General features: G+C 37.0%; 2 protein-coding genes across 2 annotated transcripts; one reads left to right on the top strand and one right to left on the bottom strand.

The window, feature by feature from the left end:
• Positions 1-3,756: 3,756 nt before the first annotated feature.
• LOC113759437 (putative late blight resistance protein homolog R1A-10) lies at positions 3,757-5,517 on the bottom strand. Its single transcript, XM_027302012.1, has one exon. The coding sequence runs from the start codon at positions 5,515-5,517 to the stop codon at positions 3,757-3,759; it is 1,761 nt and encodes a 586-aa protein (XP_027157813.1).
• A 2,428-nt stretch (positions 5,518-7,945) lies between these two features.
• On the top strand, positions 7,946-11,827 carry LOC113759438. Its single transcript, XM_027302013.1, has 3 exons — positions 7,946-10,043; positions 10,272-10,426; positions 10,580-11,827. Exons 1-3 carry the CDS (start codon positions 7,946-7,948, stop codon positions 11,825-11,827), a joined length of 3,501 nt encoding a protein of 1,166 aa, XP_027157814.1.
• The last annotated feature ends 5,272 nt before the right edge of the window (positions 11,828-17,099 follow it).

Here is a 17,099-nt window from a genome sequence, read left to right on the forward strand (position 1 = left end):
CCGATGAGGCAAAGTTTGCCTAAATAAGCTTTACAGTGTCCTAACTCTTTGCAAAAAAAAAAAAAAGTGCTAAATAGTCCTAATTAGCATCGTAAGTTACGGCAACGTGCCAGTGGCATCTAGGTCTAATTTTTTTTTTTGGGTCAAAATCTAGTCCTAATTGGTTCTGCTATTTTTTGATCATGTTGTATGCTTCCGAATTAAAATTGTATTAAAATAGCATGCAAATGAGCATTTATCTTTAATTAAGGAGTAAAAAGGATTTTAAAGTATAAATAACAAACTATAAACGTTTTATGAAATAAATTATGGGAAAGTTTTAAATTTTAAATTTGACTGGTGATAGAGTTGGTTATAACCCACTACTTTTTATATATTAAAATAAATACAAAAATCTATAACCCACTACTTGTTCCGTGCTTGGGATTTTTTTAGGATTAAATATAGTAAACCCCTTAACTTTACATTTAACTACACTTTACCCCCTCAACTTTACATTTAGTTGCATATTTGTGATTTTTTTGAAACGTGATTGTAATTTGTAAAGCTTATTTGTAGAGGTGGTTATAGGGTTAGTGTGGTGACAAATATTTCTTAATTATAAAAATGAACATTGTATTAAAATAGCATACGAGTGAGTATTTGTCTTTAATTAAGGAGTAAAAAGGATTTAAAGTATAAATAACAAACTATAAACGATTTATGAAGTAGATAGTGGAAATGTTTTAAATTTTAAATTTGATTGGTGATAGGGTTGGTTATAACCCACTACTTTTTATGTATTAAAATAAATACAAAAATCTAGAAAAAAGAATGAAAAGTTTGGAAGCCATTGATAGGGTCTATACTAAAAACCCCTTCTACAATACATATAGATATAGATATAGATTATCAAGACTTTATTGTTAATATACGATACCTATCAAATATTTACCTTAAGAAACATTACCTTTTTATGTGAGTTTTCTAAAACAAAAAAACTCTTAGTTTCTTTTTATTAGTTAATGTTAGAAAAAAATTATACAAATAGAAACAAAAAATGACAAATAAATGAAAATTCAATCATGGCAAGAATTTTAACTTTTTCAACTTCATTCAACTCATTTCAAATATCCTCATTTTTTAAAGGCAAGTCGAGTTTTTTCTCCCTTGCACTTTCTCCAGTTATAAGTTAATTTATAACTAATTAAACATAAAGATCAATGATGATTCTCTTGCCCATCATTGATCACATATATTGAGAGAAGTATAGTGCTTTATACACTGTTCTTTTAATTAATTTTTTTTTTGTTAATCATCGTCTATTGAACTTTCATTTTAAGTTAGTGTCTTTGATTTTTCATGATTTTTTTTTATTCCCTACTTGACTGTGCGTCGCCCTTTTTAAGCTTTTTTAGTATTGTTTGTTTTAATATACTTGGGAAACGTAGCATGAATCAAATGATTTAACTGGTTAAATTGTCATTCAACTTCAGCTTGTTCCTGACTTAGTGATATTATCAATTTGATTAGGATTGATAAGAAGAATTTAATTCAGGCGTTGGGTTTCAATTAATGAACACAAGGAAGATTATGATTTACTTCATCCGTAAGTAATTTTTGGCCAATTTGTTGATGCAAAAATCGTGATTTTAGTGCCTAATGTCTATGATTAGTTGACGAATTGAAGAACAGATTTCATCTTGAATCGGAATTTTTGGTAGTTGTTGTTTTTTTAATCTTAAATTTTTGTTCTTTGTTATAATTTTAGATTTCAACACAACCCCAATCTTTTGGTTTAAATTAGGATTTTCATTAATTAATCATTCTCTAAGGTTTGAATTGGGCCTGCTAATACTACAAAATAATTAGTGATACTGATAACAGTAACTAATTTTTGGTGAATTTGACAAGCATCATAGAAGCAACTTTAATCTGTTTGCATGAGTGACTTATCATTATGTATTTACTCTCTATATTTCCTTCATCAACTTTGGGTAAATCTGGATTCTAAATATCTAAAAATAATTTTGCTAATACCAACATCTAAGCAATTATCTTTTTTTTTGGGACTATTTGAATGGCAATGTCATAGTAGCATTTGAATTACGTTCACAATGTACCTTCTTTCAATAACGTACTTAAATACTTGAATTAGTAATCCAACTTCAAGCCTCTAAAGTTTATCATTTATAATAACTTCCTTCTATTATTAGGTCATCCCTACATTTAGACTGTAGGGCAGTTCCACATGTACGTTCACAAATTGGAAGGAAATAGTACTCCTTATTTATCATTTTATTTGTTATTCTAAGGTCAGCTTTTGGCCCTCCTCGAGCTTTGTAAAATTATTTTGTTATTAATAAAATAATGGATTTGTATCCCAACCCCGTAACGGGATTGCCAACAATTTAGCAAAAAAAAAACCTCTAAAGTTTTCCGTACATCTTGCCCAATCTGTCCTTTCTTCCGATAATGTACTTATATACTTGACTAAAACAATATGAGAATAACGAGAAACAACCTACCAAATTTCTGTTATGTCAACTTTTCTTTTCCCCATTCAATAATATATTTATATACTTGACTAAAAAATATGAGAATAACAAGAAATAACATGCCAAATTTCTGTTGCAGCACCTCTTTTTTTCCTTATCCCTTCCCTTTTCTTTGATAATCAATTTCATAATATTGTCCACAAATTAGAAACAATTATTATTGCTTTGATTGAAGATGAATTTTTTTTTCCTTTTTTTAAGAGTATCAACAATGATTCTTCACTTATTCCTGATTGAAGATGACTTTTCTTTTCTTGTTCGATAAAAATTAAAAAAATTAAGGTTGTAAATCGTTTCATGATATCTTTACTCAACCATCATTTATAATCTCATCTTACCACACGTAATCCTAGTCAGTCAGTTGCCACTTATTGTGGCCTAGCCTGGCTCATTTACCATTAACTTGGTCCTAGTTGGGCTTAGACGCGCCTAAAGCCAATACTAGGAAAGAATCTTATTTTATGGCCCAAACTCGACTTATCAAAGGCTTACATTTGTACTATGCTTATCTCAGTAGCGGAGTTTGGATTTGGGTTAGGGAGCAAATTTTGTACATTAATTGTTTTTAAAAGAATTATTAACAATAAAGTTAAACAAATATAGCAAGCAATATATTAAAGATAATTGGCAAAGTTATGAACTTAAAAAAATAATAACACTAAGTACAATATTTTATCCAATTCTTGCAAATATGTAACTTCTTTAATATACAATACATCCAAAGGTAAAAAGGAACATAACCAAGTTTTTTTTCCCTTTTTTTCTTGTGTCTTCTTAATATTTGTTGCCAAAAAAAAAAGGGATGCTTTAACATATTAATTAATTGAGTGTATGGTTCTTTGTCGAGGAAAAAGAGAAGCAATTAAAAAGTTTCTGTACTACTCTGACCGAAATAAAAGGAAGGAAAAGTGTATCTTGCATATAGACTTGTGCTTAGGTGACTATAAGCATCATATCAATCTGTAGCAGAATTAAAAAAAAAAATTGACATTTTATCGCTGCATCTAGTCAACAACAAAAAAGGGGGATTCTCCAGAAATTGTTTTCAAGAAACTTGAATTAGACTTCTTGTGAGGGATTTACCATCCTTCTTCGTCTTCGCTGGAACTCCATGGATCAATGCAATCTTCAATTAAGATCTTTAGAATCTCATTTCCCATATCTATCTGTTCTAGTTGAATTTGCTTCACTGAATTTACAACAGACTCAAAACACCCTCTCACTCAATCATTTCAAGAGTCGGACATTCCCCTAAACAAGAAGGCACCTCTTCCAACATCCAACAATTGTGCACAATCAATTTCTCAAGACGGGGAAAATTATCAGAAGATGAAGTCCAGCTGCGAGAGCCGCACAACCTTGACAATTTCAAGACTCGGAGCTTGGGGAACTCCTCTTCTTTCATTTCCCATTCTTCCCCAACGAAGGAGTTACGGCATAATTTAAGCACTTCAAGTTTGGGCAACTTTCCAATTGTTGAGATTTCACTCCATGGCTGTTTAGTCATTCGGAGGGTCAACTTCTTCAAATTCAAAGGGAATTTAAATCTGTACCTATCAAAGTAACGCAGAGTAAGTGATTCTAGTTGATTCAAACAGTCAAACACGAGAATCCCGTCGCCAATTCTGGTAGGTTCTTCTCTTGATGCCTTCTTCTTACATCTTAGCCTGCGGATGTTTGGTAACTTTGTCGGTATCTTTTGCAAGCTTTGAGAGGAGGGATCAATGGCAAGGCTTAAACTGTCTAAACGATCTAAACCTGGGGATGCTTCAAGATTTTCAACAGGAAAAATAAAACCAACTTCGGGATTTGTAGTCCATAGATGCCTCAATGTCTTAATGTTCCAGATAGTCTTGGGTAACAAAAAATCAGAGGAATATTCTCCTCGTGCCAGAAAAGTTTGTAACCTTGAGAGGTCTGCTGTTGCAGCTGGGATAGAATCTATCAAGTTAAGACGAAGAGCCAAGTATCTCAACTGAGCAAGCAAAAGTACTTCCATCGGAAAATATTCACCAAACACCAATTTCCCCAAATCCAACACTCTTAGAAGTTTAGGTAACCAAAACCCCGAATCATCCTCCTTAAACGATAACAAATTGCGGGCATTGGGAAATTCTAGCATTGACTCCCGAATCATCAAATTCCTAGCACTTCGATCACAAACTCGAAGGGGGTTGCTTGGGCTAGTAAAAATAAAACAATCATTCTGACTATGCAAAATATGTAGAAAGTTTTCGTCTTGGGCTTTTTTCACACAAAACTCGTGTACCAAATCGTGAACTCGGCAGGCTTTGGCACCACCCATAATTCTTTGTTCGGAAACCATAACTAAACTTCTATCAACCAGATCCTTCAAGTAGTCATCTGCCACATTCTCTAATCTCATTCCTTTGGTCTTTCGTACAAATCCTTCAGAGATCCAGAGCCAAAGCAATCTTCGAACGGGAACACTTTTGTCTTCTTGAAATGCACCAAAGTAAAGAATGCACGGCTTCAAATCATCCGGTAAATGACTGTAACTCAGCTCAAGTGTCTTCATGCAGTATTCATCATCAAGGATAATACTAGAAGTTAGACGCTTTGTAACTTCTTTCCAGCAGTCTTCTGCAGTATTAGCAAGAATTCCAGCAACAAGGACAATCGTGAGAGGTAAGCCCTTACAAGATTTTGCTGTTTGAGAAGCAACTCCACTGAGTCTTGGAGGACAACCTTCTTTGCCAAATAGCTTTTTCTGCAGCAAATTCCAACTCTCTTCGTCGGTAAGGTGGCGGAGATGGTGAACCTTGCTATCAGGTTTGAATTGCAGAGACAAATTCTGCAATCTGCTCGTGATGAGAATCCTGCTTCCATTGGCATCATCGGGCAATGATCTCTCCAACAAATTCCAAGCCTTAGCGTCCCATAAATCATCCAAAACTAAGAGATACTTATTTCTCAACAAAACTTGTTTTAGCTTTACAGCCAAATCATGTTCATCCATCTTTTGATGTTGTTCAAGTTTCCCAGATTCAATACTACTGATAGGGATATAATTATGCATTTTATTTGTGGTTATTTGGTCTTAATTTTGGCAGTTTATTATGCAAAGTATTGGATTTCTGCTCATAATTGGTATTTGTGTTAATTACAGGCAATTGGTGATAAAAGTGATAAAAAAAGGGCAAATTCCAGAAGACTAGGCCTTCTCTGGCGTGCCCACGCCAGACAACACAGAGCTGCGTGAAAAAGCCGGATCGCGGGCCCAAGCCCTGGAACAACCATTTTGATTGGAAGATACCTTTTTACCATGCGTGAGATCAGGAAACCTTAAAACAAGAAGTCTTTTGGCAACAAACAACTAAGAAAGTAAGAAAAAGGAATCCTTTTGGAAAACACAGGAGAAGGGGAAACCAATTGGAATTGGAAAGCAAGTGCCGCAAAGACCTTTAAGTAGCAGAGGAATAGACTAGGTCTTTTTGTCTCATCTTTTCTCGTAGAGCCGTTTTTTTTTTTGGCTTTTTTTCGCAAGCTTTGCTTTTTTTTTCTTCCATTGGACAAATTCATTCGATGAAATTCAGTAGTCGCTTTTGAACAGCATGAGATCAGGCTAATCTTTTATCTAGTTGAGGAATAAATCAAGGATCGGGGCACCATAACTGTGAGATCGTTTTAATTGTTTTATTTTTAATTTATATGTTCATGGGTATTTGATTATTCTCTATTTTTCCCTGAGTTATTATTGTTTAGATTTATTGGATAATTAGGCCTGTTATTCGATTGTCTAAATAATTGATAGCCAATTAGGATGTTGGCGCGTCGCCTTTAAGTATCTTGATTAGTGGCAAACGAGACAATTTCACCGCCTCGCAAGCGGTTTAATTTGGATCGTGGGGATAATTAATCTAGCCTAAATAAACCCGCATGTGTGTTTGTCATCTAGAATTGGGTCTTTCTAATTCCTAATGCTGTGGCTACATTAAATCCTGTGAGCATTCTGGGGTTGTCTAATCACAAGAGGGTAGTTTATGAGCGTCTCTTGACTACCATAAAATTAAGGAAAGATTGGTGGTTGGGCGCGTCGCTTGACCACTATAACCAGTTTATTCGTGAGTATATGAATTGTCCCTTGTATCTGTGATCAGTTGTGTGCTTCGGTGCCAAGATTAATTCCTTGACTAGGTTGTTTTAATTAATTGTTATTTGTGTAATTTGGTTCCTGCTATCTTACTCAACTTTAAATTTCAGTTTTTATTCCTTTTAAATTAGTTGGTACTACTGCTAAAATCTCCCCCCATTTTCCTGTGTGATTTGCCTACCTGTTCCCTGAGGAGACGACCCTACTCACCACTATACTCATTCAGTTTTGGTAGTAGGTCTAATATAAATTTTATTTTTGGTGGTTTGACACCCACCAAATTTTGGCGCCGTTGCCGGGGAACTGGTGTTTTAAGTGACTTATTGCACAGGTTTTAGTTTTTATTTTTACTTATTTATTTATTTTTTTTTATTTTATGCCTCGATCTTCTCGTACAGGAGAATTAGAAATTGATCCAGAGATCGAGAAGACTGCAAGAAGGTTGACTAAGGAGGCAAAGTTGCGTAAGCAACAAGATTCAACGTCACCTTCAGAATCTGAGCAAGAGTTTATTTCCAGTGATTCATCAAGTGAATCTGAAGAAAAAGAAGTGCATATTCTCCGAGTAGCAATGGCAGCTCCAAGGACTTTGAGGGAGTTGGCAACCCCTAACGTGAACCAACAGCCATTATGCATTACATTTCCTAACACGGAAGAGGCATTTGAGCTTAAATCCGGTCTTATTCACTTACTTCCTACTTTTTGTGGTATTGCAGGTGAAGACCCACATAAACACTTGAAGGAATTTCATGTGGTGTGCTCCACAATGAAACCTCAAGGAGTCACTGAGGACCACATCAAGTTGAGAGCCTTCCCTTTCTCTTTGGCAGATAAGGCTAAAGATTGGTTATTTTACCTGCCATCTGGATCCATCACTACGTGGGAAGAATTGAAGAGAAGATTCCTCGAGAAATTTTTCCCTGCCTCTAGAGCCGCCAATATAAGGAAAGAAATATGTGGAGTTAGGCAGGCAAATGGGGAAGTTCTATATGAGTACTGGGAGCGCTTTAAACAACTGTGTGCAAGCTGCCCACATCATCAAATCCCTGATCAGCTCTTAATACAATATTTCTACGAGGGATTATCACCCATGGATAGGAGCATGTTAGATGCAGCCAGTGGCGGTGCTCTGGTTAACAAGACCACAGACGAAGCCACGTTATTGATCTCCACCATGGCTGAAAATTCCTAACAATTTGGAGTGAGAGCTGATGGAGCAATAAGAAGGGTCAATGAAGTGAATCACTCTGACTTAGAGGGTAAACTATCTGAGCTTACCTCTCTGGTACGTCAAATGGCAAGGGGGCAATTACAATCTGTGAAGACTTGTGGTATCTGTGCTGCTCCCGGACACATGACTGACATGTGCCCAACTCTCCAGGAGGATTCACCTGAACAAGCCAACATAGTGGAAGATTTTTCTGGACCACCTCCACGAAGGAATGATCCTTTTGCACCCACTTACAATCCAGGGTGGCGAAATCATCCTAACTTTAGCTATGCTTCAAAACCCCTTGGCTTTCAACAACATTTCCAACCACGGCCACCAGTGCAACAACCATCCACTTCCAATTCAAACATGTCTCTTGAAGATATGGTGAAGTCACTGGCCCAAAGCACGAGTCAATTACAGCAAGAGGCTCAAAGATCTCAACAGGAGTCTCACAGATTTCAACAAGAGACTCGTGCTAGCATTAGGAATTTGGAAGTACAGATGTCTCAATTGGCAACTTCCATGAGCAACCTGGAAAATAGCAATAGAGGAAAGTTACCATCTCAAGTAATTCCTAATCCCAAGGAGAATGCCAGTGCAATGCAATTACGGAGTGGCAAGGAGGTACAGTCTCCTAGGCGTGCCCACGCCAAAGAAGAAGAAGTGCCCAGGAAGGGGGAAGAGGAAGATGAGAAACAATCCTCTGAAGTCTCAAAGAAAGTTGACATTCCTCCTTTTCCTGGCAGGTTTACAAGAGCCAAAAAGAAAGAATCTGAGCAAGAGATTTTGGACACCTTCAGGAAAGTGGAGATCAATATTCCTTTATTGGATGCTATTAGGCAATTGCCCAAATATGCTAAATTTTTGAAGGGCTTATGCACTAACCGCAATAAGTGGAGTCTGGATGACAAGGTGAAGGTGGGGGAGAATGTCTCAGCGATGTTTCAAAGGAAGTTGCCCCAGAAATGCAAGGATCCAGGTATGTTTACTATACCATGCATAATTGGCAATCAAAGAATTGAAAAAAGCATGCTTGACTTAGGTGCTTCAATAAATGTCATGCCTCTCTCAATTTTTAAAGTTTTGAATTTAGGACCCCTCAAAGAAACTAGGGTAATCATTCAACTAGCTGACAGGTCGAATGTCTACCCTGAGGGCCTAGTTGAAGATGTTCTAGTAAAGGTCAATGAATTCATTTTTCCTGTGGATTTTTACATTGTTGATATGAATGATGCATACTCTACTGATTCAGCAGTGATTCTTTTGGGTAGACCCTTCATGAGTACAGCAAGGACTAAAATAGATGTACATGAAGGGACTTTATCTGTGGAATTTGATGGAGAGAAGGTCACTTTTAATATTTTTGATGCAATGAAGCATCCTGAGGATACTGAGTCTGTAAATTTTGTTGGCATGACTAACACTATTGTGCAAGAGAATTTTGAACAGAATTTCATGGGGGACAAGTTGGACTTTGTCTTGCAACAAGGCAAGACCAATTTGGAAGTGGACGACATGGAGGAGGAGGAAGTCAAAGAAGCTATCATGTCCTTACATTCACTACATCCGCTTCCAGGCAGGTTTGAAAATTCTTTTCTACCATTACCCACTTCTAATGAAAGGATTCTACCTTCTGTTCAACAGGCACCTAATGTGGAATTGAAGGAACTGCCCCAGCATTTGAAATATGCTTACTTGGGAGATAACAAGACTTTGCCTGTAATCATTGCCAATGATTTAACTGCGTTGCAAGAAGAGAGGCTCTTACGGGTCTTACGAGAATTTAAACCAGCAATTGGATGGACGTTAGCAGACATCAAAGGCATCAATCCATCCATTTGCATGCATCACATCCTTTTGGAGTCGGACGTAAAACCCGTGAGAGAGCATCAACGCAAGCTCAATCCTGCAATGAAGGAGGTGGTGATGAAGGAGATTCTCAAGCTCTTAGAATTAGGAATTATTTTTCCTATTTCTGACGGCCAGTGGGTGAGTCCAGTCCATGTTGTTCCCAAGAAAACTGGAATCACGTTGGTGAAAAATGAAAAGAATGAGTTAGTGCCAATGAGATTGCAAAATGGGTGGAAAATGTGCATTGACTTTAGGAAGTTAAATGCCGCAACTCGGAAAGACCATTTTCCACTCCCATTTATTGATGAAATGCTTGAGAGGTTGGCAGGTAAGTGTTTCTTTTGCTTTTTAGATGGTTACTCTGGATATTATCAAATTATTGTTGCTCAAGAGGACCAACATAAAACCACTTTTACCTGCCCTTTTGGAACTTTTGCATATCGCCGTATGCCTTTTGGTTTGTGTAATGCTCCTGGAACATTTCAAAGATGCATGATGAGTATTTTCTCTGATATGATTGATAATTGCATTGAAATTTTCATGGATGATTTTACAGTATACGGTGATTCTTTTGATCAGTGCCTAGACCATTTAACAAAGATTTTGAAAAGATGCATTGAAACAAACTTGGTTCTTAATTATGAAAAATGTCATTTCATGGTTAAGGAAGGCATAGTTTTGGGCCATGTTGTTTCATCAAGGGGTATTGAGGTAGATAAGGCTAAAATTGATTTGATCACTAGTCTACCTTACCCTACTAATGTCAAGGATATTCGTAGTTTTCTAGGCCATGCAGGTTTTTACAGGCGTTTCATAAAAGATTTTTCAAAAATTGCTCAACTATTGTCTCGCCTGCTTCAAAAGGAGGTGCCATTCATCTTTGGAGATGATTGCAAATTGTCCTTTGACACACTCAAGGGTATGTTGACCACGGCACCAATCATCCAACCCCCAGATTGGAAGCTATCCTTTGAGCTCATGTGTGACGCCAGTCAGTATGCCGTAGGAGCTGTGCTTGGACAGCGGAGTGGGAAGTGTAGTCACGTGATATACTATGCGTCAAAAACATTGACACCAGCTCAATGCAACTACACCACCACGGAGAAGGAGCTTCTAGCCATTGTTTTCGCTTTTGAGAAATTTAGATCATATCTATTGGGGTCAAAAGTAACGGTTTACTCTGATCATGCAGCTTTGAAGTATCTCTTGTCAAAAAGGGAGTCCAAGCCAAGACTCATTCGTTGGGTGCTCTTGCTGCAAGAATTTGACTGGGAGATCAAGGATCGGAAAGGGGTGGATAATTCAGTAGCTGACCATTTGAGTAGGTTGATAAGAGAAGAGGAAGCAGTTCCCATATCTGAGGTATTTCCTGATGAACATCTCTTCTATCTCAAAGGTAAGGAACCTTGGTATGCAGATATTGTGAACTTTTTGGTCAGTCATAAATTCCCTATTGGCATGAGTAAGAGTAAGAGAGATAAGATAGTCCATGATTCTCGATACTATATTTGGGACGAGCCATATCTGTGGAAAATAGGCTCTGATCAAATTATTCGTAGATGTGTACCTGAAAGTGAAACTCCTTCTATCCTTACTCATTGTCATAATTATGCATGTGGTGGCCATTTTGGACCTAAGAGAACTGCTAGAAAAATCCTTGATTGTGGCTTTTATTGGGAAACATTATTTCGTGATGCTTATGCATTTTGTAAAAGCTGTGAAAAATGTCAAAAATTTGGAAGTTTGTCTCATAGGGATGAAATGCCTCAAGTGCCTATGTTATTTTGTGAAGTGTTTGATGTTTGGGGTATGGACTTTATGGGACCTTTTCCTAGCTCTTTTGGATTTTTGTATATTCTGTTAGCAGTTGACTATGTATCGAAATGGGTAGAAGCAAAGGCTACCCGGACTAATGATTCTCAAGTTGTTGTAGGATTTCTCAAATCCCACATTTTTAGTAGGTTCGGGGTGCCGAGAGCCATCATCAGTGATCAAGGTACCCATTTCTGCAATCGCACCATTGCAGCTCTCATGAGAAAATATGGAGTGCACCATCGTGTGAGTACAACATATCATCCTCAGACCAATGGGCAAGCTGAAGTCTCTAATTGAGAGATCAAGAGCATATTGGAGAAAACGGTTAACCCCAACCGTAAGGATTGGAGCTTGCGATTGGATGATGCTTTGTGGGCATATCGAACGGCGTATAAAACGCCCATTGGAATGTCCCCATATAGGTTGGTGTTTGGTAAGATGTGTCATTTACCTGTGGCTATTGAGCATCGTGCATTCTGGGCAGTCAAGCAATGCAATTTGCATGCGGATAGAGATGGCAAAGAGAGAAAGCTCCAACTCCAGGAGTTGGAGGAAATTCGTCTTGAAGCATATGACAATGCACGTTTGTACAAAGAGCGTACCAAGCAGTTTCATGACCGCCTATTGCGTGCGAAACACTTTTCTCCAGGACAAAAGGTACTCTTGTTCAATTCACGGTTGAAATTCATGCCAGGTAAGTTAAAATCTCGTTGGATTGGACCATATGTGGTAGCCAATGTTTTTCCCAATGGTGTGGTTGAAATCCAGAGTTTAGAGACTAATAAGAGTTTTACAGTTAATGGTCATCGTTTAAAACCGTTTGTTCATGTTTCAGACATTGGTACTGTGGAAGAGGTACACTTGATAGATCATATCTATGCCTAATTGCTCACTGAGGAGTCGTCTAGCCAAAGACGTTAAAGAAAGGCGCTTCTTGGGAGGCAACCCAAGGCCTCCATTTTTTGTTATAGTCCTCTTTCATTTTTCGTTGATTTTTGGTTGTTTTGTTTCATTGCCAGTGTTTTTGGTGTTGGGCAGGAGACTTGGATTTACAAGGCATGCCCACGCCCTATAAGTGATGCTGTTGAACATCGTAGAAATGCTTGGGCAGAAGACTCTGCCTTATAAGGCGTGGTCACGCCTTACAGCAACTCTAGTAAACTCTGGGGACATAGGCTTGGATTGAAGACTTCCGCTTCCATCTGAAGCAACGCTACACCACACTACCATCAGAGGCTCCACGCTGCCAGTCCCTGACACCTCCCCTACCATGGTGTTTTGCTGCAGTTTTTTATTCATTCAGGGAAGTTTTTTGCTCTCTTCACTTGACTTCAACTTTTCGTTCTTACATTGAGGACAATGTAGACTTTAGGTGTGGGGGGAGTAGTCTAGCTTTTCCTTCTTACTGCTTTCCCTTTTGCAAAAAAATAAAAAAATAAAAAAAAAAACTTTACCATGCCTTTTGGATTTTTATGGTTAGCCCTGATAAGCAATGGCTAAATTTTCAAATTTAACTATTGTTACGGTTTTAGATGATAATATGTTAAGTATGATATGATAACATTTTAGGATGTCTCTCTGGTAAATATTTGAGATTTTGTGACTCTTGCAATTTCTTTTGGTTAACTTTTCTAGGCATTGTAAATATTTTTCTGACATTTTTGTGTGAACTGGTTCAACTATTAATCTTAGTTCTCCATGTTAAGGAAATGAAGCAGGCTTGCATGGTTTTAATTTTACTTGGGTGTTTATTTGTGAATAACATTCGGCTATACTCCGCTGGTTATCATTGACTAGTAACCGGGGGTCTTCACCTAAAGTGTCGATTTTCGCGTCAAAAAGCAGCGATAACTATGAGTATATGGTCTTTAAGCGGTTAAAGTTGAGTAACCGGGCTCCTTCATTGGAGAGATGTCGGAGTTCGCGTCAAAAGACTTGAATGGCTCAAGACTTAGCACTTCCTTCAAGAAAAAGAAAAAAAAAAGGAAAAAGAAACAAAAAAAAATGAAAATGATGAAAAAGAAAAAAAAAGAAAGGAAAAGTATACGAGCATGAAAGTATGTGAATAATTATATTGCCTGCGGATCCATGAGTCTTTATGTTGAGATTTTGCTTAATAGTTAGACCAGTTATTAAAGAATGTTGGTTGGATATTTTCTATTCTTAGATTAGTTAGTCTGGATTTGAAAGAGTCATTGGTTTTAAAAGCTAGTTGGAGAGTTATCTCGTAAAATTTGTCATTAGTACTTGACAGTTATCTAAATCATACATTGGCAATAGTTGCTTTGATTAATAGCCATTGTTTTGAATTCAACTGCTGCAAAAATGTTTGCTCGCTGGGTTGTGTATTTAAAGTTTGAAACGCTTGAGGACAAACATTGTCTTGGTGTGGGGGAATTTGATAGGGATATAATTATGCATTTTATTTGTGGTTATTTGGTCTTAATTTTGGCAGTTTAGTATGCAAAGTATTGGATTTCTGTTCATAATTAGTATTTGTGTTAATTACAGGCAATTAGTGTTGAAAGTGACAAAAGGGAGGCAAAATCCAGAAGACTCTTGCTTCTAAGGCGTGCCCACGCTAGACAATGCAGAGTTGCATGAAAAAGCCGGATTGCGGGCCCAAGCCTGGAACACGCATTCTGATTGGAAGATACGCTTTTACCCATTGCCGTGAGATCAGGAAACCTTAAACACAGAACGTCTTTTGGCAAACAAACAACTAAAGAAAGTAAGAAAAAGGAATCCTTTTTTGGAAAAAACAGGAGAAAGGGGAAACCCAATTGGAATTGGAAAGCAAGTGCGCGCGAAGACCTTTAAGTAGCAGAGGAATAGACTAGGTCTTTTTGTCTCATCTTTTTTCATCGTAGAGCCGCCGTTTTTTTCTTGGCTTCTTTTCGGCAAGGCTTTGTAACTTTTACTTTTTCCATTGGACAAATTCCATTCGATGAAATTCCAGTAAGTCCGCGCTTTGTGAATAGGCATGAGATCAGGCTAAGCTCTTTTATCTAGTTGAGGAATAATAACACTACAAGAAATTGGTCATCAGTGACAACAATATGTCATCACAAACATAGGGAAATGTTGTCCAATGACTTTTTATTGGACGATTTTTGAGTCGTCACGATGAGGAGAAGTCGTCACTAATATCTCCGTCGGTAAAAGTATATAGTGACAACACAAAAAGGTCGTCAGTTGAATGGTTGTCATTAGTGACAACAATATGAAAGAGTTTATTGAACGACTTAAGCATGCATGTCAGAGATGTATTGATCACAGGTTTGTCACTGAAAATTGTCAAGATATTGTCACTTATATGATCTACTTATTGACAATATTGTTGTCCACAATTGAAGTTTGGAGTTAGTGAACAAGCTTTGTTGTCACCAAAGAGTTTTTTATTCTTGTTATGCAACAGCATCTTTTTTTTGTCATTAGTGGATCTTAACATTGTCAGCTGGCGCATTTCAATAACTCACAATTTAGTGCATGGTAAACTTATTTAATCTAAAATAAATTGAAAGAAGTCATCTAAACAATCGATAATCAAAAGTAGTTTGTTGCATTAGGCCTACAATGCCAATAAGCATATTAAGTACTCAAATTTCAATATTAGGTGCACATTACGCCAACAAAGGTCTATAAAAGTAACAATTGTGCCCAAATATCACATAATTCATAAGGTACCGTTTACAAAAGGAATTAATTTTTAAGAAACCAAAGACATCCAAGCGGACCCTTAGCATTGAGAAATTGCGACTTTGTCTTCACGTCCTTCAGTCATTGCTATAAGAATAGCTCCCAAAATTTTGAATTTTCTGTAATAAAGTAAGTCAAACAAGTAGATAAGGGGAGGATTAAAACACTGAAGGAGAAGTAACAATACTTAGGTTGCTTAGCTAAAATATGCAATCCAATAAGAACCTCAATAATTAAAGCTGTACATTCAAAATCAGCCCCAAATAAAGCCAAAATCAGCCCCGAATTATTGCACAAAATCAGCTCAAGAAATAAGTAGTGCTATTAAACTTCAGCTTCAAAGGAATAATATAACAAGTTGATAATGCAACAAGCACTGCTATAAGTACTGCTATGAACAATATAACCAATTGATAAGACTACAAGCACAACACTAAAGGAAAAGCAACTTTGATTCGCTTGCTTAGCTAAACATTCAAATAAACTAAACTGAACTAAACCAAAACAATCCAAAGTAATGAATAGCAGAGGATACAACATGTCAAGTATGATAACCAAAGTAATGTCAATCACGATACAAGGTGTCGAGCTATCCATTCATATAGGAGAAACTGAGGCAATGTGTACCTCATTTATATAAGAGAAACTGATGCAATGGGTATCGTGAGAAAGATGTCTATGGGTTGCTCAATCTTTACAACCCATTTCTCCAAACCACTAGAGGATGAATACATGGAGTGGTACTGCATAAACAATATTAACATTATCAAAATCCATATACCCAATTTACTCCAATCACAAAAACAAGTAAAAGCTACTGAAAAGCATTGGCATTGCCATGTAAATGCTTGTTAAAGCAGTAAATACTGTAAATTGCAAGACTTAATAGCTACCATCCAAGGTCAGAACTCATCACTATCCTAGCTTGTGCTCAAACACATTATCTCAATAACACCATCATATCGTACAAAAACTCAAATCACTTAAATATTTCAGAACAACATATGCTAAGCTTAGAGAGCACAAATTTCTGTAATGAAAGATCCAAAGTTCAAAACTTTCAAAGTCAAATAAGAGAACTTTAAAAGCAGCAAATTAAAGAAAACAATTAAGTCACCTCTTCGATAATCTTCATTGCCACTCTATTTTTAACACTCCCTCCTAGCTTCAAGAATTCAGTATTGCTTCAAATCTAACAAAGTAAATACTCGGGGTGAATTCTTAGTTTATGATGGAAAAAAAAGGAATTCTACAACGGGGGCGGTTTTTGGAGCTTGTTCTACAAAAGGGGTCTTCGCATTCGTGGAATGCGAGCTCACTGACCTCGCATTTTGCGAATGCGAGGTCAGCTCAAGTGAGCTCGCATTCGCGGAATGCGAGCTCAGCGACACCGAGCTCCCACTAAGGAGCGCCATCGAATTAGTTATCGCAACAGTCAATTTTGAAATGTAATTAATATTGCCACCTACTTTCTAGAATTTTGCGGGACGCTGCAGATGAACAGGCTGTTGTTTGAGATGTGAGTATTCCTTTTTCCAAGAATTGTAAGTAGACTAGAATGAGGAAAAGATCACGAATTCCCCAGTACAAATGGGCAATTTTCCATCTTCTGCTTTTGGAAAAATGCTAACAAAATGTTTAGGCAGATTTCTTGACTTTGTAGTTTCACGCGGGACAAAGACAAAAATTTTGTTGCACAGTAGTATTTATTAGCTTAACATAATTTGCGTTATTGTGATTTATTTTGCAGTTTATTTGTAGGATTGTTTAGCTTCTCTGAGGTATAGAGAACTAGTTTTTTTTTCATAAGGTGTAGAGTCCTAGAGTTGTTGTAAGATTTTGTTTTCCGTTTGTAAATGCTTACTGCCTA

Source organism: Coffea eugenioides, chromosome 2 (assembly GCF_003713205.1).
Source record: "Coffea eugenioides isolate CCC68of chromosome 2, Ceug_1.0, whole genome shotgun sequence".
Classification (NCBI taxonomy): Eukaryota; Viridiplantae; Streptophyta; class Magnoliopsida; order Gentianales; family Rubiaceae; genus Coffea; species Coffea eugenioides.